Below are 22,469 nucleotides of genomic sequence, written 5' to 3' on the forward strand. Positions count from 1 at the left end.
ATGGTGAATCTGGCGCTATAGCAACCAGAACAGGTCTTCACTTAGTCTGTTCCTCAGCTGACTGAAACTGAACTTTACTGTAAATGTACAATAATATAATTGTGGTATTTACCCCATTGCTGTTGTACATATACATCTTTGTCATTTTAAGTTGAAATCCTTTTGTGGTTCCATCACTAGCCACAACACTACCCTCTGATATCCTCTTACCTTCTAGCTAAATCTAAGTAGGGCCGTTTGGTTAGTACATTGGTGGATCCACTTAAAACAGGTTGCTGCCAGAAGTAATGTCTGTGGGCCAGTAGGAGACAGGTTTCCTTCCAAGCCTGGCAAAAACCACTGCCCAGTGCAAAGACCATGCAGTGACCAATGACCCCCGGCTCTTATCAAAAGAACAGGGAGCTACCCTGCTGTCCTGGCAAATTTCGGCCCCCAAGTCACTCCCTCAGTTTTATTAGCTGAACAAATCCCTTCCTCTCAACCTCAGCTGATGTGTGCTGAGAATTCTAACACAAAACAGTTGCTTCGCATGCATACCTTACGGCAAAGTACAGGAAAGACAGGTTTGTCACAGAATCGGTTGCTTGGCTGTAAATGTAAAACAAAAAAATGTATGCCACTGAGCCAAGTAAAAACGAATTGTTGTTGTTGTTGTTGTTGTAAAAACTAACTGGAAAGAAAAGTAACGTGGTGTTTGCATTGAGAAAATGAGTGACCTATCAGGCTGCCTCCTCTCATCATAGCAAAGGCTCTCTTTAACCCCGCCCCCTTCCTTTTTCCTTTCTTGGCTGGTCAGCTGAGGACTCTGTGTCCTGTGAGAACCCTGGCTTGCCAGAGAATGGCTACCAGATCCTGTACAAGAGGCTGTACCTGCCCGGCGAGTCGCTCACCTTCATGTGCTACCAGGGCTACGAGCTCATCGGGGAGATTGCCATCAAGTGCATCCTGGGAAACCCATCCTTCTGGAGCGGGCCACTGCCACTCTGCCGGGGTGAGGCCCGTAGGTTTGGGAGGGGTCGGATGTGGGGTGGGGTCAGGGGTGGGCCTGTGCGTTATTATTCTCCATCAGCAATTAGAAAGACCACGGTCGCTAAACTGGGTTTTTTTTTTTTTCTTCAATGGGGTACATAAAGATGTCAGTGGTAGATAGGGAGTTTTAAAAAGAAAGATGCTTTGAGAATTTGCATGGGAGCTCAATTAAAATGGGGGGTTTTGTGAAACTTTTCTTTGGAGAGAAAGTAAAAAGCATCTGGCAGTTATTGAAAGGACCCAGGGTGCGTGTCTCTGTCCAGATGGCTCTGTGCCCTGTCAGCTAGTGGCAGAGTGGCTTTGTCCAGCAGAAATCAGTGTGAGAAAAAGGGAAAGCCATAAAACCGTAGCAGAAAGAGGGAGTTGTGAGGAAGAAAGGTGTTTTTTTCCCACCCCAGAAGCAGTTGGGGTCACAAACAAACCAAACTTTAACAAATTCCCACAAGCTTTTCCTTCACCATTTTGACTTGTCAAAAAAGACAGTTTTCTGACCACAGAACCCCCAGTCCCGCTGTAATCTGGGTGATAATGTGGGGTGACTCAGCGTTCATCCCTCAGCCCCCTCACACACGCAGTGAAAAATGGCAGCGTGTCTAAACTCACTCCGTACCCCTCGGAGCCTGGCAAAAGGTTCCCTCTGCCATGCTGAAACGTCCAAGCTCCCAACATAGGAGTCTGCGATTCCACTGATAAAGAGCCAAAAGTTAAAATAATAAAAAGGGAGGAATTTATACAAGCATATACTATGGCCTTCCCTTGTGTGTGAGTGAATTCACAGTATGAGGCATTGTCACTAATGCACAGTGTTGTCTTGCAGCCAACCACGACTGCTTCGGCAATCATGCATTGGAGGGTGAGTCAGTTTGTCTGTCTGTGTGTCCATCTCTGTCTGTGCTTGTGCCACTGCTTTGCTGGCTGACAGGCTGGCTGATAGGATAAGGTCATTTTTAAAGGCTCTCTGTTATTTTGCCCTTGTGTCATTCTGGTGTTACAGGTTTCTGAGCAGTGTATTGCCAGGTAGCTCATTTTAAAATGGATTCTTAGAGTCTTAAAAAACAACAATCCTGCATTAGTAGTATTAATAGTATTATCCACCCACCCATCTAACATTATCAACCACTTTGCTTCTCTCTTTCTCTCACCCTTTCTCTCCCTGCCCTCTTTCCCCCCCTTTCTCTCTCCTCTCCACATTCCCTGTTGTTTTTTGTTTCCTCTCTATCTCTACCCTCTATCTCTTTTATCTCTCTCACTCACTTTATTTCTCTTTCACTTTCTTGCTCTTTCTCCCATTATGCCATCCCTGTCTCTCTCTGTCTCTCCCTCCAAATTTTAGATGATTGTTCACACCCATTTAACTTATCATTTGAAAAGCTGTAATCAGCCTACAGACAGAAAGTTGGAAAAACTGCCAAACTGCCATTAATTCCCTCATTGTGCCATTCATTCTGTCTCCTGTCTCGTCTCCGAAACAAGGAAGTGACATGAGTTGCTGACAACTGTGAGGATTGCATGTGTGCGATAAGTGCAGTGTGTGGAAGTTATACTGAAAGGCGTTTTAGTTTGTGTAACAAAATAATTCTCACATAATTTGGTTGTTCAAGTTGATGCGTCAATGAAAAAACATTTAATTTTGTATGGATGCTTGTTCTATTCCATCTTTTCTTTCTGTGTATCACCACTCTTGTTCATTCTTTGTATCTTTCTCCCCATCTCCTCTCTATCTCTGCCTCTCTCTTCTCTTACCCCTCTTCTCTCTCTCCACCTCCTCTTCTCTCTCTCTCTCTCTCCTTCTCTCCCAGTGGCAGAGGCCGCAGCAGACTCCTCTCTGGATGGAGGGAACATGGCTCTGGCCATATTCATCCTGGTGCTCCTGCTGTCTGTCCTGTTAGGGGGAGCTTACGTCTACGTCACAAGGTCAGTGCCCTACAGCTATACCTGCGTTCTCTGAGGTGTAGCTGTATATAAAAACACATGTGAAACGTTTGATTACAAATCTAAAATTGTGGAGTACAGTCAAATCAAGAAAAAAAGTGTTTTTCCCAAACTTTGTGGAGCTCACTGTATATAGTTTATACAATATGTTATGCAGAGCACCGTGACTGAAGTGTGATTTATACTCAAGATCTGTTGTTACACATGCTCTGATTTGGTAAACTCTGAACTGACCAATACCTGACTTATGCCTGAGCCCTGTAACTGGATATAGTCAGAATTATATACTATATATAGAGTTACAAGCCAAACCTTGCTTTTTATCTCATGGGAAAAGCTGTAACTAAACTGGGACTTTCTGAAATTCTGTGTGTCTTTGTGAGTCACTCCCTGTGCCTCAAGACAACGTGACAGTCTGTGTCAGTGCTCGGTATTTCTGTACCCTACACACATACAGTACATGTAGTTCATACATAATTTGAGGGGGTGGGGGTGGGGGTTATTTTCTCAGAACCTTCCGTTTTAATTGCTATATCCCCTTTTTATCCCCAATTTGGAATCATGCACATTAGCCTGTTGTTAGACAAAATATACAACATATTTTTTTTATAATTCTCTGCAAAAGATCTTAGATGGTGTTTTACAAATAAATGTCTCCATTTGATGTTTGTAACTTGTTTGTCTACTATCTTGTGTAACTGTGTATCTTTGTGTTTTATGTCAGGTCCTCCTCGCAAAAGAAATTTTTATCTCAATGGGGTTTTTTCCTTGTTAAATAAAGGTTAAATCAAATTTAAAAAAAATAAAACAGGAATGTTAACCTGCTGAATTTGGGTTAATCGGAGGGTGTGTCAACTTCAACAGTTGTTTGTGTTGTTTCTCTTGGACTCGCACGCACTCTGTTACAATTGAATGAACTCAGCCAGAGTTTATTTAACACTGAGAATTGCTGTAGACCTGCCATGTCAGACTGGCTCTTGCTCTCATACATGGTCTTTCCATCCTTGTCCAGGTGTCGCTATCACTCCAACCTGCGGCTGCCCCTGATGTACCCCCATCCTTACAGCCAGATCACTGTGGAAACTGAGTTTGACAACCCCCTCTACGAGACTGGGGGGGTGAGAGCCTTTTCTACAGCACTGTTTCAACCAGAGGAGTATGATCACTGGTGACATAGGCTGCCTGTGATCATTTTCTCTCTCTACACCATCTCCACCATTCTCTCTATTACTATTGCTCACTCTTTCTCTCTTCACTCTGTATTTCTGTCTCGCAGTTCCCCTCTCTCTCTGTTTCTACCTTTTCTAAGCCAAAATTTAACTATAAAGTTCAAGGAAAGCATTTACATATTATCACTTTTGTCAAATTGCTTTGCTGAAGACCCAGTACTCACACACAAGCTCCCACGCATTATCACCAGAAGATGGAAGTACTAGGAGCGTATAAATGCAGGCACCCATTCAGATAAGCAAAAACATGGACACAATAATAAAACATTTCTGACTGATTACAAAAGCAATGCAAAAGCAAAAGCTGTGCAATTGCACTAATCTTTATCTCTCTCCTTCCTTCATCCTCTCTTTCCTTTGGTCCCTTTCTCTGCTCTTCCTCTCAAACTTTCTCTTCCAGGACACAAGGGAATACGAGGTGTCAATATGAGGAATCCCTTCACCCCTAAGGGAATGAACCCTGACCCAGCCCCCAAACCCTCACAAAAAAGGATTCTATGTAAATATCCTGTCAAATACCCCTCCCTCCAAATGCCCCCAATGCCCCCCAAAATCCCCACCCACCCCATACACCTCACTCTAACCCCACTCATGAATCTGCCCGCCATGCACACGACAGCTGCAGCTACCGCAGGGCTCATGGAGCTGGGGTCCGAAGAGAGAAAGAGACACGACTGCGTGGAGGAAAAGAGGAGGGGCTACGCGCATCTACACTGGGAGGGGTGGGACAGGAGGGGGCAGGTGGAGGAAGGAGATGAAGATAGATAGGAGTGGACTGATTCAAAATAAAGAGAGGAGAGCAGTCCACAGGAAAACAGAGGGCGATAAGCAAAGTGCCCCAACAGAGCGTTCCAAACTCAGTTCTTAATCTACAGGTACCGCCCGTCCCATAGACTGATAGAGAAAGAGAGTTAACACTGAGACAGAGGAATATGTCGATGCAGCGGCCACACGCTCAGCACCAGCGCAAACAGCAAGAGTGCTGACAAAAGCAACCGCCGCATGTCGCAAGTCTGTCTGATGGAGAAATCCCTGAGTCTGGGATTTACAGAGTAGGGGGAACTGGCATTACCTGAGTGTCTAACGGTGACAGGCACACAGGCAGCCAGAAAAAAAAAGTTGTTTATCTGTGTGCCCCCCCCCTCCACCCCACCCCACCCTCCCTGCCTGCTCTCATTTTTACAGCTTTGTACTTGGACCGTTTTAGTACAGGTTATATTGTAGTATCTGATTCCCCTTTCCCCCCTCCCCATGCAACTGAAAAAAAACGAAAAAAAAAAAACAGATGAAGTATTTATTTTGATGTATGTGTGATGTTTTATGCCAAGTAATGTACATTTTCATTTAAAACAAGAAAAACTTCTGTTGAAAATTCCAGCAAAATCCAGCTGAGATTCTAAAATGGTTTAAAATGGTTTAAGCTGTGATTTAGACACTTCTTGCTGGTCATAGCTGATCTGTGCCTGGTCAAAGCTGGTTAAGCTGATAAAGTAAGTTGGTGATCAAACTGGTGGACTAGCTGACTACATAGCTGGTCGACCAGCTAAAGGTGTAGAAAAACACATTCTAAACCAATTTGACCAGTTTAGGCTGGTGTAAAATGTAATTTTCAGCAGGGACATGTTACAGATTTCCCTAAATAAATGGTAAAACAAAATAAAAAATAAATCTTTTTAAAAACATCTGTGGATTCTTTTAATTTTTGTATTGATATAAAACAGGACCAATCACTCATTTTTTGTCAAAGCACGTGAGCTGTGCCAATTGTTTTAAAATAGGATGTTATAGACTGTAAATATGAGAAATATTAGCCTATTTTAACGATTATCAGTTTGGGGATTCTAAAGTGCAAAACAAACATTTAATCTACAGCAAGATATTGCACAAGGGACTTCCATTGGATAACGCCACAAAGTACTATTTGTACAACACTGAAAACAATCGGACTTTTTAAATGCGGGAAATTCATCAGCCATTAACAAAGGGAAATTTCTACTTTTACACAACACCTGGCAGCGTGGCGTTTACGTGGGTTATAAAATGGTGCAAGTGTTCCCAACTAATAACTTACCTTCAATTTTCAGTTGAAAGATCGAAAATGCAAGATAAGCTTATTTGAGTAAATTGACACAAGTTTCCACTTCCGTCTAAGCAACATCCAACAAAAACGGGCTTTGGTGTCTTACGTCACACTACTTGTGAGGCATAACTCCACCTATTTAATTTGCATAGAAGCCGAGAGTACCGTATTTTTGTTGTGTAGATCGTGTGGCTTTATGCATAGTATTGACGCCCAGGCAAGCTGTTAAGTGGGGTACTAATGCAAGGAACGGAGAGATTGTAAGTGTATCCTTTGCGTATTTTTTTGCTTGCAGTATCGTTAACATAGTACGTTACCCTATACTGATTTATACAGGTCTGAGAGAGTGCTGGATGATTTTTGCGGTCTCTTGCACAATTAGCTTTGGTATCTAACGTTTGCAGTATCCAGAGACAGTTCTGCTTTCTGGTCGATGGCGACGTTTCAGCTGAAACACACGCACACGTACACAATTGGTGTTACTTCGCACGAAGCTTCATTCAAACTCTCCCTTGCGCTGGCAGAGAGGTCGAAGCTAACCCCAGAACGACAAGGTGCACTGTTTTTACATTCATCATTATTGCCGCTTTCAGCTGAGGATACAGATGAACCAGCGGCGCAGCTTGTACGGATGTCAGTCCACCTAAACTAGACAGGTAAAGTGCAGCATTTCTGTAATAAGCCTTAATGCGTATGTTGTCATTTGACAGGCAATCAGATGGGATATATCTTTTAGTAACTTAAATCGTTTCTCTCATGTGAACATATTTATGTACAATTTTTCGTTTTCTTTAAGATAAATGGATTAATCGTCATGGTTCGCGTCGGTGCTAACTGGAACTGTAGCCAGTTACCTCAAGGCTTGCACGACATTTGTGGAAGTGGTAAAATATTTTAGTCCATATATCCGCCCGTTAACGGTTAGCCAAAAATGTTACGTGGTGATTGTTTGGCGCATTTTATCTGGGGCATGTGCGCCAATAACATCTTCGGTTGCTTTGAAGGTCAGTTTATTTTCTTCGGTTTCGTACCTGGTTTCTCGTGCTTCGTTATATCGTGTGGCAGACTACTGAGCCGTTATCAGCATGGTCTGACTACGGTCTGATGATTCTGCAGACAATTTCATAGACACCGAGGGACTGAAGTACTTGGCAGACATAAGCTAGAATTGCACACATTTGATGAAGCATGGAATTTTAATCTATACTGACGGTCCTTGTATTGTGTTGCTGTCATTGTCACCACATCCAGTTAAGATATAGACGAATGTAATCCACATGAGTACCTTCTGAAGAAAACGCACACACACAGCAAACCTGAGTTCTTGTCTGATAATGATTGAAGGGTTTTAGTATAGACTGTCAGGAAGTAGCTGATTGATCTGACACTACAGAGCGACCCAGAAAGACAGACATCAGCAGCACTTGTCTAAACAAGGCCTTATCTCCCAAATGTCATTTCACCAGACAAGGTCAAAACCCAGAGCTCAAAGCTTGCCTCTTCCTTATGAGCCAGATGAATGAAGATCGTAGTGTGGGATAATGCTGGCAGTGGTGTGTGTATGGTGGGGGGTGGGGGGGCTAGAGTTTGGTTTGTCTGACATGTTTAATGGTAACACATTTGTACAGTCATTGCAAATGTCTGAAAATGAATCTTCTTTTAAAAGTTAAAAAAGAGAAAAGAAATTCAGTCAATCTTTATGGGGAACGTGCACGTGAATGTGTACGGTCTGTGAATGAATCATAATACTCCGTCAACCCAGACTGAGCATCTCAGATTTGGTTTGTCTGGATTATAATTCCAGACAAATGATAAGAAAATGTGTAAAATTGGATTAATCATGGTTCATCCTTGTGACACCTGTCTCTGGGCTTACAGGTATTAGGGTAGATGGTCACTGCATGGAGTTGCCCACTCTTGACCCTGAGTGCTAAAGCAGAGTCCTCTAACCCACCCAACCCAGTTACATTACATTAACTTAGCAGACACTGTTATCCAGAGCAATGTACGAAAGATGAGACTGTCAGTGTTATTCCCAGGAAAATAAAAGTATGTTGCCAAGAAGGCACAGAAGGGCCATTTGTAATTAATACATGTAAAGTTAGCCTAACAAACCAACAATTGTTATTATTTTCAAGTGGCGTAAACAATGCAGCAGTGTGTGTCAGTATTAATTCCAGCCTGTTCACTGCTGTAGTACTATCATTTTATTTACTTCAGCAGTTTAGTAGAGTGAAGACACGGTCTTATCTGTTGATGTTGGCTGGAATCTCCTCTGTTCAAAACTAGATCTTGGGACCAACCAACCCTGAACTTTGAGCATTTGTTATGGGTTGCATACTCAGCCCAGTTTATGCTACGTTTAAGACTGGACCCTCAAATCCATTTGCTACTTAAAGCACAGTCACATACGCTCAATTTCTCTTGCACCTCCTATGGCCATTAACATTACTGTATGCTATAAGTTTATTTAATGACTATTGACGGTGACACTGATAGCTTGTTACTGTCTCTGCATTTTGCTTAACTTTGTTTTGTATGCATTTGTGTGAGTTGCTGTGGCTAAGAACCTCTGCTAAATGCATAAATGCAAGTGTTAAATAGAAATGCAGTCCTTGAGATGGATTGAGCCGTTTGTATTCTTTGTTTTCACTAAGTGCTCTTTTCGGGCCTTTTTCTTACTTTACGTTGTATATGTTCAGGAGGGGGAGGTGTAACCTGAGAAATGACGGTACTGCCGTCTGAACTTGCCAGTTCTGTAAGCAATTTTAAGAAGGTGACAGCCAAGTGGATTTTAGTTATTCAGAATTTGCGAGTCTCTGAGCAGAGGCAGATTGTAAGACGGCTTTTTAATAAACCATTTTTAAAGCAGGGCACATTTTTGGTGATCTGTGTGGGATTTGAACACCCTACCACCTGGCTATGATCTGCAATGAGCTGCTCCTCTGTCTTAGATGCCCTCCTTTGAATTTTAGAAGTTCGAGGCCAAGCCAGACAGGGGTACTGCCAGCCTCCTTTGCCAGCGACCCAGGCAGCTGTGCAGCAAAGCGATTAAGGAGATGTGGCTTTTTAATCCAAAGATTGCTTTCCCTTTCTTACCTCAAGCGAAGCACAGTATTCTAACCACGTCGCTTCAGCAAATATCCCTCTCTGTAAAGTTTATACATGTAGCATACATTGTGCCTGTGAGGCAAATAAACAATGTGGCAATGAAATCACTGCTGTGGTTTGGCCTATAAGTGTAGTCATATGGGGCATGATGGGACTTGTAGTTTCTATCGGCAAATCCATTTTGCAACCTTGTTTGCTGTCTGTGGTGACGGATGGGTGCTCTGGTGAATGCAGTTTCATTGGTCTTATCCTTCTTCTTCCCTCTTTTTACTGCCTCCTTTCGTACCCTGTGCTCTGCCACCTTCTGTACCTTTCTGCCCACATAGCAGCTTCCTGTTCCGAGTGAGAACTGTCACTTTCGCTATCTCTGATCTCCCCCACCTTCTTTGTTCTAAGTCTCCCTCGTGCTTTCTGGACACATTCTGTCTTTTTCATTCCCGTTAGTTATTCTCTCTCTTCTGAAGATTCTTATTACAAATGTATCCCTGTTGTAGGCTATTTCTGACACACGCTAATCTCCAGCATATGTCCAGCATATGTCACGTCTTGAACTTGGTGGAGAGAGTTCTGTCAGGGCAATGGTCAAAGTTCAAAAAGCAAGTCACTGCTGGAATGAGCTCACCCTTCTGCTGTTCCCTCCTGTTTCGTTCTCTTTCTCTCTCTCTCTGCTTCTAATTATCTGTCTCCTTCTCTTCCCACATCTCTTTCTCCTCTGTCTGCCTGTAACCAACTCCACAAGTTAAATGTATGAACTTTATTTAAAAGTAACGTGCAGTATGGACTAGTCTGATGCAGATGCATGGAAATGGTCTACGGACAATTTACAAAGGTCACTGAACTTTTGTTCCAACAGCTCTTAACACCCAGCTTCAGTAAGTAAATTTTTCAAGATACTTTTTAACTTACGTCCCTCTACATCTCCACAAAGAAAAGTAATACCACAGTGTACTGGGCCAGTGGGACGGTAAGCTTTTCAGTTTTAGTGTTACTCTGGGCAGTTGTGTAGTGACTAAATTTACAGTATTAGGGGTCGTTGGACATTCTTCCTGTCGGCTGTAGGCTGCTTGGAGAGGAAGTAGAGCTTTCAGGGGAAATGGTCCCAGTGGTTTTTTCAGTTCCGAAACATGCTAGTTTTCTCACGGCCATTTTCCCCCATATTCTCTTTCTGATTTGTATCTGTGCCGTGGGCCCACTGGGCCTGGCTGTGTGTTTCGTTTGTGTTGGGTTGTTCGGCCCAGGCACCGACGGCTGCATGTGTGGGTTGTGCTGCCGGTCTGCAGTTAGCGCCGTTGTGTGAAACTGGATCTTCCCCCATCTGTCCATGGTGGGCTGTAATTTAGTGTTTGTGGTGACTGAGCAATCGAACCGCATCTCATGGGAACTAGCGCACTTACCGCACACTGGAGTGATCCCTGCTAAGGGCCCTATCTTTGCACTGCCCAGTCTATGTGCACACTCCTCTATCCTCACGTGCATACACATGCACACATGCATACGTACACGCACATGTGCACACATACACACGCATGTGCACACGCGCGCATATACATGCACAAGCATACATGCACACATACACACACACACACACGTACATCTGCCATACTCTGCCTCCTGAAACAGGACTACACACATGTCTTCCTCTGGCATGTGAGTCTCCTCTCGGTATGGGTGACCTGGAAACTGGGATATTGCCTTTGCCCGGCAGGGGACCTGTGGAATGGTTGCAATTTCAGAAGAACATCGAAAAGCACAGAGCCTCATGTGTTCACAGAGTTCACATTTAGATTTTGGGGCCTGGGTCCTTCTGAGCTAACTCTACTGGGCTTTTTTAAATGGGACGTTCGAAGAACTGCCTTCCGCCAGTCTTGTCAAAGACAATCTAGCCACCCACCCTGGGATGGCAACTGTATGGCTAACTAAAACAGTATATTCATTCCATCACTTGTGTCAAAATCTGATCTACTTTGCTGTAAATGACTAGCCTACAGTGGTGCTGGCTGCTCTGTTCTGGTGCTTGTTAATCATAGGCTGCTTGGTGTTTCAGCTTGTTAGTAAGTCTCATCAGAAAAATGGGTCAAATAGAAAAATGAATCCAAATCCAGTCCAGCTTTTACCATGCATTTCTTTTTATTTAGGTCTTGTGTCCCTCGTCCTCCTTTCCTGGTCTCACTCTGTCCCCTCTGTTACTCTCTATCCTTCTGTATCCTCTCTCTCTCTCTCCCCCTGTTTCGCTCCTTTCCCAGACCAGTATGACTCCCAGTCCCCTTGGTGCTCAGTTGCGCCCCCTCTCTGAGCTGTGGTGAGGCACAGACTCTCGCAGGGATGCGACTGTCGGCCCGGCGGGTGGCGTGGGGGCTCCTGTGCCTGGCGGGCGCCTGCGGGCTGGTACGGCTGTGCCAGCGGGCGCTGGAGTGCCCGGGCCGGGGCCGGAGCGGGCGGGGCGTGTCGGTGCTGGTGAGGGACTGGCGGCAGACGGAGTACCGGTACGGGCAGGACACCCCGCTGGTGTTCGTGGGGGGCGTCCCGCGGTCGGGGACCACGCTGATGCGGGTCATGCTGGACGCCCACCCGGAGATCCGCTGTGGGGAGGAGACCAGGGTGATCCCGCGCCTCCTGGCCCTGCGGCAGGCCTGGGGGAGGGCCGGGCAGGAGCGCCAGCGGCTGGAGGAGGCGGGAGTCAGCCAGGAGGTGCTGGACTCGGCCGTCTCCGCCTTCCTGCTGGAGATCATCGCCCGGCACGGGGAGCCCGCCCCCCTACTCTGCAACAAGGACCCCTTTACCCTCAAGAGCGCCGTCTACCTGTCCCAGATCTTTCCCAAGTGAGTCCACCGGCTTGCATTCACGTCTCTGTTTGACTACCTCCAGGTTTGTTATTGTGATTTTGTGGTGAAGTAGAATTTCTGTCTGAACTCTCTCTCTCTCTCTCTCTCTCCCCCTCTCTCTCTGCCTCTCTCGCTGTCTCTCCCCCAGCTCTAAGTTCCTGCTCATGTTGCGTGACGGCCGAGCGGCAGTACACTCCATGATCTCCCGGCGCGTGACCATCGCAGGGTTCGATTTGTCCAGCTACCGGGACTGCCTGACCAAGTGGAGCCGGGCGGTGGAGTCCATGCTGGCGCAGTGCGTGCAGGTGGGCGCGGGCCGCTGCCTGACCGTGCGCTACGAGAGCCTGGTGCTGCAGCCCCGCGCCACCATGCAGGGAGTGCTGCGCTTCCTGGGCATGCCCTGGCACGAGGGCGTGCTCCACCACGAGGACGCCATCGGTCAGCCCGGGGGGGTATCCCTGTCCCGGTGAGATGGCTGTGCCGCTGTGTGTGTGTGTGTGTGTGTGGGCGGGCATGTATTACTATCTTTGTGAGAACCAAATGTCCCCACAAGGATAGAAAGATGAGGAAAATTATGCAAGGTGGGGGCCTTTTGCTGGTCCCCACAAGTCCAAGAAGCTGTTTTAGGGTTAGGACTTAGGGTTAGGGTTACAATTAGGTTAAGGGGTTAGGGTTAAGTTTAGGCATGTAGTGGTTGGGGTTAGAGGTTACGGAATGAATGTAAGTCAATGGGAAGTCCTCACAAGTATGGCAATACAAACGTGTGTGCGTGCGTGCGTGTGAGATAGAGAGAGAATGTACAGGAAGTGTGCATGAGTATGGCTGGTATGTGTGTGTGGGAGAGAGAATGCAGAGGAAGTGCATGTGTGGTTTTGGTTGGTCTGTGTGTGCGTGTGCAAGATGGAGATGGAGAAAGAATGGGTTTTTGAATGTGTGAATACATTTTAATATGCATACTGTTTGCGAGAAACTGCTCACTTCCCTCCCTGCCTCTCTCTCTTACAGCATTGAGCGCTCCACAGATCAGGTGATCAAGCCTGTGAATCTAGAAGCTCTGACTCGCTGGGTGGGCCACATTCCAGCCGACGTCTTGGCAGACATGGCTGAGGTTGCTCCAATGCTGAGCCGACTGGGCTACGACCCCAACGCAAACCCGCCCCACTACGGCCAGCCAGACCCTGCAGTGGTCAACAACACTGAGAGGGTAGGGCCTCACAGTCGCACAAAACTGTGTAACGAGTGTAATACCATAATCACACAGTGTTGGCACACACATGCACATGCACAGTCTGAAAGCACTTTCTTCTATACCAATTTTCCACTATGCGCGTGCTTGCAGTCAGAATATGCACACTGAGGCTAAAGTGAAAGCCTTGACCAAGGTACTTAACCTGAATTGCTTCAGTAAAAAATATCTGGCTGTGCAAATTGATTCTATGTTTAAAAAAGTGTAATCTGTGTATGTCGCTCTGGATTCAAGCATCTGCTAGATGCCAAAATGTAATTGTCACACGGCGGTGTGACACCATTGTGGGGAGATGCAGAAGTTTCGGTGTGCACCGTTGGTTGCCACATGGAGACTGAGAGAGCACACCCACGCCAACACAAAAACAAATGAACGCCTTCACCCTTCCCCCTCACGGGTTCTGGGCGAAAGCAATAAACTAAAACAACAAGCCAAAATAATAAAGACAAAAGAAACCAAAACCAAGCGGAAGCTTTTCAGATCATTGCTCAGAGCTGGCTTTTCAGCAGCAGTTCTCTTTCACCTTTTCTTTCGTGCTCCACAAACGAAACACAAAAATGTGCTCTCTTGGTGTGCACTCCTGGTCTCAGCCACGTACAATGGAGAAGAATGCACCTGGTCTGATTAGCTAACGCAACCTGGGTGCGTGTGCTCTCCACCAGTAGGCGTGACCAAGCCGAATCTGTTCCACCTGACCGAATGCTACAGTAACGTTTTCTAAACGGGAAAGGACAGTATGTATGTGAATGTGATGTTTATAGTTCTCTGTCCTCCGCCCTTCTTTCTTTGTAGGTAATGAAAGGAGACTTCAAAACCCCAGCTAATTTGAAAGGACAGCCACCAGTAAGTGTGCAGAAATCAATTAATAGTCCTCTAAATAGACGAGAGGAAATGGGCAACCGCTCTGTCAGGTTGCATGTTGCCGAGTCTTACCCCATGCACAGTGTTTGAATCCTTGTTCAGATTACATTGCATTTCATCATCATATTGCAATCATTTAGCTCATTATCCCCAGCAACATAAGAGAACGAAAGTGCATGCACCTGAGTTATGTGAGTTACGTGAGCCACACTGCAAGGTCTGGCTATCAACATTCCTAGACTAGTGAGTGTTTATGAAACATCACTAAGCATTAAATGAAAGTTACCTATGTCAGCCTAGATCCATGATACAAATCACAAATGCATACAATCCAATGCCATTTTAAGAAATCTTAATACGGAAACGTGTGTGTCTGGCTGGGATGAAAGGGAAACCGCCATATCCAATGTTCATATGTATTATTCCCCTGTTAAATACACCACATACCTTCAGGAGATGCATGGTCAACCACGCCAGCCCAGCTTTATGACGATGGCAGTACCACTATGGAGTTAATTAAAAATGGACCACCGCACTCTCCCAACTTGTAATAAGTTGGTTGGTGCGTATACTCAATTCTCAAAGATATTTTCTTGACACACTGATGAAAATGTTTGTTTTTTTCCCCCTGTTGCAAATAAAAATAAAATAGAAAAAAGAGTGCAGACCAATTTTACAGTGCAGACCACGTAGCCATCTTAATTAAAACCGCTGAAGCGAAGCAGATGGTGATTTGGTTGATGCCTGGATGGGAGACTAAATTTCTCTGGACAAAATATATACCCCGGTTTAAACTTGGTTCTTTACACTTGGCAACCTAATCATCCCCTTACATCTGATTGGCTACTCCATCTCTTGCATTCATTTCCCACCAACTTTCATTCCCTGGGTAGTCGCTGCAGATGAGAATTGAGTACACTGGTAGCCTACATTTAAATTTAGCCATCTAGCACAGCCATTCACAATGAGCTAAAAAGGTACATAAAGGTTGAGGCAACAACCAGAGATGATGCCAGGTCATCAGCAGAGTTTGTAGTGAGTTCATAGACCTGCGGCATAACGTTGTCAAAGTGTCATAGAAGATGCAGGAGGAAGACTGAGGATATGGCACTTTAAGTCGCAAGTGTAAAAGGTTAAAAGGTGGACATATCTGTGTCAATATGGACTTGTATGTTGTAAGCCACTCTTTCTTCATTTAAGGTGTTCATCAATGGCTCTGATACAGAGGGTTGAACAGGTCAGTGCCTCCAAAATGGATCTGCATCGCAGCCTGGATCGTTCCACCTCAGAGGGGTGCACGCCAGTGGTCCCAACACCAGGAAACCTGCCTGACAGCCTCCTAGCGCACGAGGCCACCCCAGTTGTGGTACAAAAGGGTGGAAGGTTCTGGAGACTATTCTTTTGTTTTTATATTTGTTTTGTACACTGACGTCATTTAGGGCAATTCCTTCAGCAGATCTCTTGAACTTAATCTTCCTCACCTTTTCCATTTGTGTTCTGCTTGCAGCATGTCTGCCACTCTTCTTTGTAATTAATACTGGTGGTTTGATAGAAGAGAAGTGACTACTACACGAAGGCATATGCCCAAGTGTGTAGAGTGTTGGACTGCATCTTGGTATAGGCTTAACTAACTTTCATTGCTAAAATCAACTGGACTCGCCCCCTAGACATCCCTCTGGCACTTCTTCACCCCACCCACTCCTTAGCAAACATCCGTCTTTTTATCTTTTTATCCCTTCTCTGTGCTGTCTGTCATTACTCACTCTTTCCAAGGGTAAAATTTGTAGACTGTGCAAGTGCGTGGAGCTTAGAGACGACAGTCAAAGTTTAACTCTGAGAGTGACAGAGATAAGGAGGTTGATGTGCTAAATGCCTGAAAATGTGCGTGCCTTGACGAGCTGTTGTGGTGGATGGAAACGTATGCACTAACATACAGCCCTCTCCTCCCAATTTCACTGGGGAAATTGAGCTCTGGAAGAGTGGCTCTCCTTGTACTGTAGATGGTTGGTTCGTATGCTTTTATGTGAGCTCTGTCGTGCAGTTTGTGTCTGTACAATTTAACTTTAAAACAAGAAAAAAATGCAGGATAGCACTGGGAAGACCTTTTTTTTCTTACTTGTAATAACCCCAAATGTGCTCCTAAAAAATAGATCTAAATGTTTTTGTTTGGAGGTGAATAATTTGCTAATCATGTCCCTGTGAAGTAACAGTTTGTGAAATATGGCAATATATGACACATTTGCATAAATATTTATTTAGATTAATTTTAGAGACACATTCTTTAAAAAATAATTCAGAATTCAACGACGAAGACCTGCAATCCCTCCTATTTTCAGTGTAAGGACAGGTTATTTTTTGCAATTATAATATGACAATAATGACTCCCATCACATGAAAAATTCTTTGTAATAAGTGTGCGATTGTGGATGAAGTTTATGGGAGTGCTTTCCTCCATTATGCATAAGAAAAACATCGGAGCAGCCTATGATCACTGTACTCATTCACCAGCTGCACAGTGTGGACCAATCATTTAGAACATATTTTCACCCAGATTCACTTCTTCATAGAGATGAGAGCACGAATCAGTTTCACCTTGAAAGCCAGCAATTTTGGATTCTAGTTGACTGTTGTTTCTCTTGAAGTAATCTGCACAATGATGCTCTTTTTAATTTATTCCTTCACAAAAAAGCAATATAGAAATGAACAGCTTCATTTGATTTAAACCACACTTACAATAGTCTGCATTTTTAAAGATTTTATCTCCCCCCTCCAATTTTACTTTTTCCCCCCAATTTGAAATAACCAGTCATACTTTATATGCTTCTCATCACTGCAATATAACCCATTTATTTTTGAACAGCATTGACTAGCACGTGCATTGACTGAATTAGTCAGCTCAGCTGCTGCATAGCCAATTTGCTGGTGGACTGCATTGCTTGTGTAGCTGGCACAGGCAGACCGCAAACACCAAGACAAGTTGCTTTTGTTCAGAGAGCCCGGGAAATCCTGCTGACCGACACCTTCCCTCGCTGAATAATGTTATGCCCAATCTTGCACCATCCTACCGATGGCGCTTAGACTGAGTGCTGTAATTGGACGTGCCACAGGATAGCCTTCAACAATAAGCATTTCAGGTGGTTGTGGGGATGGATTTGAGAGGCATAAGTACTTGACTGGCTAGTGAAACCTTGGTTGCTTTTTTTTTTTTTTTTTTTAATGTGTTTATTCCCTCACAAAATCACAAATGCCAGCTTGACCATCCTTGGACCTACAGCAACAAAAGGATGGCTGGTTTAAATGCACAAGAAGAGTGTGAGTGTGTGAGAGAGAGAGCGAGTGAGATATTGTGTGCAAATGAGTCAGTGAAAGCACTTATCAGGTCTTTATACATTCTTCTGTTTACTTGTACTCTCTCACAGGTTCACTTGTGAAATACATTCATTAAAATAATTTTTTTAAATGTAAAAGTGTCTTTGACGTTTCTTTGCTTTGGTTTCATTTACAGAAATGTCCATACAAAAAGAAAAACACTTTTCATTTTCTCTTACGTGATGTATATTTTTCCCAGGTCATCTTCAAGAGAGTAATGTATCTTCAAAAGAGAAATTAGTTTGCAGTTGGCCCTTAATGCATAAAAAGGTTTATCCACCTTCAAACTCTTTCTTGGACTTTGCCTATGTAGATTCTCATTTTGTACTTTTAGTAATGATCCCAATGTAGCTTGGTCTGTTTTAGTCAAACCAAAAATTAAGAAATATCTGGCCTTGACCAAAGACCATACCTGCTGGTATTACGCTGCAATATGCAATATACCACCATAGGTGACTATATCAAACTATTGGCTGAATACTTGATTCTGATTGGTCCAAGGGTGGGCATTATTACGGTGGCCCTGAGGCTCAAAACAACGACATTTTCAGAAAACACAACAACATTTCTCAAAACACATTTCAGAAAACACGACATTTCACAAAACACAACGACATTTCACAAAACACGACAACATTTCACAAAACACGACATTTCACAAAACACAATAACATTTCACAAAACACAACGACATTTTAGAAAACACGACATTTCACAACATGTCGTTATATTTTCTAAAATGTTATTGTGTTTTGTGAAATGTTGTTGTGTTCTGTGAAATGTCGTGTTTTTTCTCATCACTATCTCACACTATCCAGCGTAACCCTAGCTGCTTTCCACTTCCGTATTCTGTTTTGACGTAGCCAAACGTTTAACCCCTTAAAATCGGATTGTTTATGTTCATTATATGAACATTAATTTGTAACATTAATACGTTAGAAAATTAATTAATTTGAACATTAACTTAAAATCATCAAAAGTATTTTGTTGTGAAAAGAACTGTGTTATGTACGTTAGCTTGTACACGTAACGTTACAGTCTTGACAGATGTTCCACCTGTCATGTGACCATTTGGCAAGGATAATGTCCTATCACAAAGCCGTTGCTATGTTGCAGCAAGCTATCTCTACCACTCATCAGTCGACCGGTATTTTTTACAGTCTCTGGTTCCAACAGGCGAAAGTACATGAATCAGTCCGTTTCCTAGGTGATCATATACGTCTGCGCAGCCTGAAAAAAGCAATTGTGTAATGAAATAATGGTATATGTATTAACTGTGTACCTAATTACCTACCTAGCTAGATAGCTAGTTAGGTCATTGAGAAAATATATTCACACGATAGCCACAGTAATTAAGCCTGGAATTTCACGAATTAGCGTTAACTTTTAATTGACTTTGGTTGAGGTAATATTTGTTTTTTTTTTAATGTCATAATGAGTCTATCTAGCTGTCCAGAAAAATGTTATTGGCCAGCTAATTACGTTTTGCCAACAGTTCAGTTAGCACTAGTTCCACCTTTTTCTAGAAATTAAACTGCGCGATGGTGCCGCACAACTACATTTTTGTTCCTCCCCTCCTTTCATTTCAGCTATTTCCCCGTATCGTGTTTTTGGCTGTAAAATATATATTATTAATATTTACTTGTTTATTTAATAATGTACATTAATATTCCTGCTTTTATGTTGTGTAATTATCGTGAAAATCCGTTAACTTGTTGAAAGCCGCAGTTTATAGTCCCTCTGGGGTGTAACAGTGGAGGGATACGTGAGCATTTCAGTATAAAAACCACAGCCCTTTGTTGCGTTCCTGATTTGTTTCCTGTTGAGAGCGGCGGGTGTGTTACTCTTCGGTGTAATAGAAAAAACACTTCGTAAGTATTTCTCTATCGCTGATTAATAGTCAGACTGAACGTTAGTTTGTAATATTAAGTACCATTTTTATTGTTAATATGTTATGGTAGTCTTTAAGGTTTTATATCGTCGAATAACTTGAGCTAGCTTTTAGTTTGGCAGGTAATGTAACGTTAGCTAGTTAGCTAGCTGACGTTAGGCCTTTAATTTACCCTCAAATCGTTAAAAAATGCTTTGGTTTTTATTACAATTAGGCAACATCTCTGTGTTTGGGTACTTGCACTCGTTTTCAATCTACATGGTTTTATATCTGGATTTCCGGCTTGTCGGGAAACATTAGCTAACATTGGCTAGTTGGCTATCGTAAACAAAGGCGAACAGTAGGCAACAATTACTAGTTGAGGTCTGCTTTAAAATGGAATTACGTTTTCGCAATCTAGTGAATGTGAAAGCTTTCAAACATAGTTTCGTTTAGGGAAACATTCTTGCCGTTGTCCTAGTTGTATGTTTTTCAATGTGAGTTTCAAAATGGACGCTGCTGAAGCATAGCTCTGGCTAACAAGCAGCTGCTACTGTAATGTCGTCAGTCAGCTGCTGCTCTGAATAGGAGGGGCTAGTCGCCATTACATCGCTCTGAGTAACTGCCATGAAGCTCAAGGCAGGGTTATTGTTACTGAACGCGTACTGTTAGCTGGAAAACTGCATTTATTTACAAGAGCAATGGCCACTCCTTTTCACTGTCGGCCTTTGTTTTTGTTTTTTTTGTCAAATCTTAAAAGCTGACTATTCATAGGATTAATATTTTCAAAAACCTTAAGATAGTTGGCTGGTTAATGTTTGTAGATCTGCTTTATGGTAGTGTCGTCCCCTTTTTTAAAACGCATTTACTCTATCCTTTCTTGTCTAGTGTGACAATGCAGATCTTTGTGAAAACCCTGACTGGCAAGACCATCACTCTAGAGGTGGAGCCCAGTGACACCATTGAGAATGTCAAGGCCAAGATCCAGGACAAAGAAGGCATTCCTCCTGACCAGCAGAGGCTGATCTTCGCTGGCAAACAGCTGGAAGATGGCCGTACTCTGTCCGACTACAACATCCAGAAGGAGTCAACCCTCCACCTGGTCCTGCGTCTCAGGGGAGGTATGCAGATCTTTGTGAAGACCCTGACTGGCAAGACCATTACCCTGGAGGTGGAGCCCAGTGACACCATTGAGAATGTCAAGGCCAAGATCCAGGACAAGGAAGGCATTCCTCCTGACCAGCAGAGGCTGATCTTCGCTGGCAAACAGCTGGAAGATGGCCGCACCCTGTCCGACTACAACATCCAGAAGGAATCAACTCTCCACCTGGTCCTGCGTCTTAGAGGAGGGATGCAGATCTTTGTGAAGACCCTGACTGGCAAGACCATTACCCTGGAGGTGGAGCCCAGTGACACCATTGAGAATGTCAAGGCCAAGATCCAGGACAAGGAAGGCATTCCTCCTGACCAGCAGAGGCTGATCTTTGCTGGAAAGCAGCTGGAAGATGGCCGCACCCTGTCCGACTACAACATCCAGAAGGAGTCAACTCTCCACCTGGTCCTGCGTCTTAGAGGAGGGATGCAGATCTTTGTGAAGACCCTGACTGGCAAGACCATTACCCTGGAGGTGGAGCCCAGTGACACCATTGAGAATGTCAAGGCCAAGATCCAGGACAAGGAAGGCATTCCTCCTGACCAGCAGAGGCTGATCTTTGCTGGAAAGCAGCTGGAAGATGGCCGCACCCTGTCCGACTACAACATCCAGAAGGAGTCAACTCTCCACCTGGTCCTGCGTCTTAGAGGAGGGATGCAGATCTTTGTGAAGACCCTGACTGGCAAGACCATTACCCTGGAGGTGGAGCCCAGTGACACCATTGAGAATGTCAAGGCCAAGATCCAGGACAAGGAAGGCATTCCTCCTGACCAGCAGAGGCTGATCTTTGCTGGAAAGCAGCTGGAAGATGGCCGCACCCTGTCCGACTACAACATCCAGAAGGAGTCAACTCTCCACCTGGTCCTGCGTCTTCGTGGTGGCAACTAATCAAGTTGAGCTGTGCACTTTTTTCCCCCCTCTGTAACCCCAACCACCACCCCCCTTAAATGTTTTAAATTCAATAAAATTTAAGCATTCCTGAATTTGGTGTCTTATTTTGAAGGGAGAGGTTATTTAATGTGTTTTTTTCTTTTCTTTTCTCCTAGCTTTTTCAGGCACTCAAATCTGGCAACTAGCCAGTACTGCTGATTTTTCTTACATGAAGGTAAATTGGCCAATCAGTGGCATTAATAGATCAGATATAACTTGCATGTATTTTACCTCCTGTTAAACAGTTAGATTTGTTAATGTTACAGCTATTCAAATTCAATTAATTTGATCAAGATTGCTTCAATTCAAGATTTGAAGTTGTTACTGCCAGTTTATGACATGGGAATGATTATTGATTTGTTTCAAATTGATATGGGTTTTCTTTACAGGTATTTTCAATACACTATTTGTGAGATGCTGGAAGGGGCATGGTTTGTACAGATTTTAATTTGGAATGTGCAGCTACTGAAATGTATAACGTTCACTGTTATGAATATCTTTATTTTGGAAACTACCCGAATGTCCTGTATAGGAACGCAATGCTGTAAGTGACCATTTGGAAGAAATGACTAACGTGCTAAATGTAATTCCTTCCTAGTTGTTTGAACCTTATTAGTTTGCATTAAGCATTTTAATATGTACTGTTCAGTGGTAAAGCTTCGATGGAAGCCTATATATATACTGCGCTCATTTATTAATAAACCTAGTTTGTCTTTTAGGAAGTAGATGAGGACATTACAGATTTTTCTCACGTACTAAGGGCCAGTATTTGAGTGTTTCTGCCATGCCACAAATATGGATACTGTATAGGTTACGCACCATTAACTTAGAACGTCG

The 22,469-nt window shown here is 43.8% G+C and overlaps 3 protein-coding genes across 8 annotated transcripts in view; all 3 read left to right on the forward strand.

The window, feature by feature from the left end:
* Nucleotides 1–5,872, forward strand: part of LOC135239330 (seizure 6-like protein) — a 41,681-nt gene extending 35,809 nt beyond the window's left edge. Inside the window, exons 13-17 of one of the 2 annotated variants that reach the window (XM_064307918.1) lie at nt 797–991; nt 1,847–1,882; nt 2,829–2,943; nt 3,974–4,079; nt 4,591–5,872. In XM_064307918.1, the coding sequence (XP_064163988.1) occupies nt 797–991; nt 1,847–1,882; nt 2,829–2,943; nt 3,974–4,079; nt 4,591–4,620 (482 nt within the window). In that variant the 3' untranslated portion in view covers nt 4,621–5,872. The remainder of the gene's footprint in view (nt 1–796; nt 992–1,846; nt 1,883–2,828; nt 2,944–3,973; nt 4,080–4,590) is intronic. The other variant, XM_064307919.1, reaches the window with a different exon arrangement.
* A 522-nt stretch (nt 5,873–6,394) lies between these two features.
* tpst2 (tyrosylprotein sulfotransferase 2) lies at nt 6,395–17,777 on the forward strand. 5 transcript variants are annotated; one of them, XM_064307925.1, is made up of 7 exons: nt 6,395–6,530; nt 6,864–6,926; nt 11,625–12,200; nt 12,352–12,669; nt 13,209–13,407; nt 14,242–14,292; nt 15,511–17,777. In XM_064307925.1, the coding sequence occupies exons 3-7, from the start codon at nt 11,704–11,706 to the stop codon at nt 15,541–15,543; spliced, it is 1,098 nt and encodes a 365-aa protein (XP_064163995.1). In that variant the 5' UTR covers nt 6,395–6,530; nt 6,864–6,926; nt 11,625–11,703; the 3' UTR covers nt 15,544–17,777. The 5 variants fall into 5 exon arrangements, with proteins under 5 accessions (XP_064163995.1, XP_064163998.1, XP_064163997.1 ...); XM_064307928.1 differs by having other exon boundaries at nt 11,630–12,200; XM_064307927.1 differs by lacking the exon at nt 6,864–6,926 and having other exon boundaries at nt 6,400–6,530.
* Nucleotides 17,778–19,408: 1,631 nt separating this feature from the next.
* On the forward strand, nt 19,409–21,685 carry LOC135239333 (polyubiquitin-B). The gene is made up of 2 exons (XM_064307924.1): nt 19,409–19,550; nt 20,438–21,685. The coding sequence occupies exon 2, from the start codon at nt 20,445–20,447 to the stop codon at nt 21,588–21,590; it is 1,146 nt and encodes a 381-aa protein (XP_064163994.1). The 5' UTR covers nt 19,409–19,550; nt 20,438–20,444; the 3' UTR covers nt 21,591–21,685.
* The last annotated feature ends 784 nt before the right edge of the window (nt 21,686–22,469 follow it).

This window comes from Anguilla rostrata, chromosome 14 (genome assembly GCF_018555375.3).
Source record: "Anguilla rostrata isolate EN2019 chromosome 14, ASM1855537v3, whole genome shotgun sequence".
Lineage (NCBI taxonomy): Eukaryota > Metazoa > Chordata > Actinopteri > Anguilliformes > Anguillidae > Anguilla > Anguilla rostrata.

Excerpts from the sequence above, each read along its gene's own strand:
- LOC135239333 (XM_064307924.1), top strand. The coding sequence starts at position 20,445 with ATGCAGATCTTTGTGAAAACCCTGACTGGCAAGACCATCACTCTAGAG.
- tpst2 (XM_064307925.1), top strand. The coding sequence starts at position 11,704 with ATGCGACTGTCGGCCCGGCGGGTGGCGTGGGGGCTCCTGTGCCTGGCG. Across the intron at positions 12,201-12,351 it reads CTGTCCCAGATCTTTCCCAA|CTCTAAGTTCCTGCTCATGT; the intron begins GTGAGTCCACCG and ends TCTCTCCCCCAG. Across the intron at positions 12,670-13,208 it reads GGGGGGGTATCCCTGTCCCG|CATTGAGCGCTCCACAGATC; the intron begins GTGAGATGGCTG and ends TCTCTCTTACAG.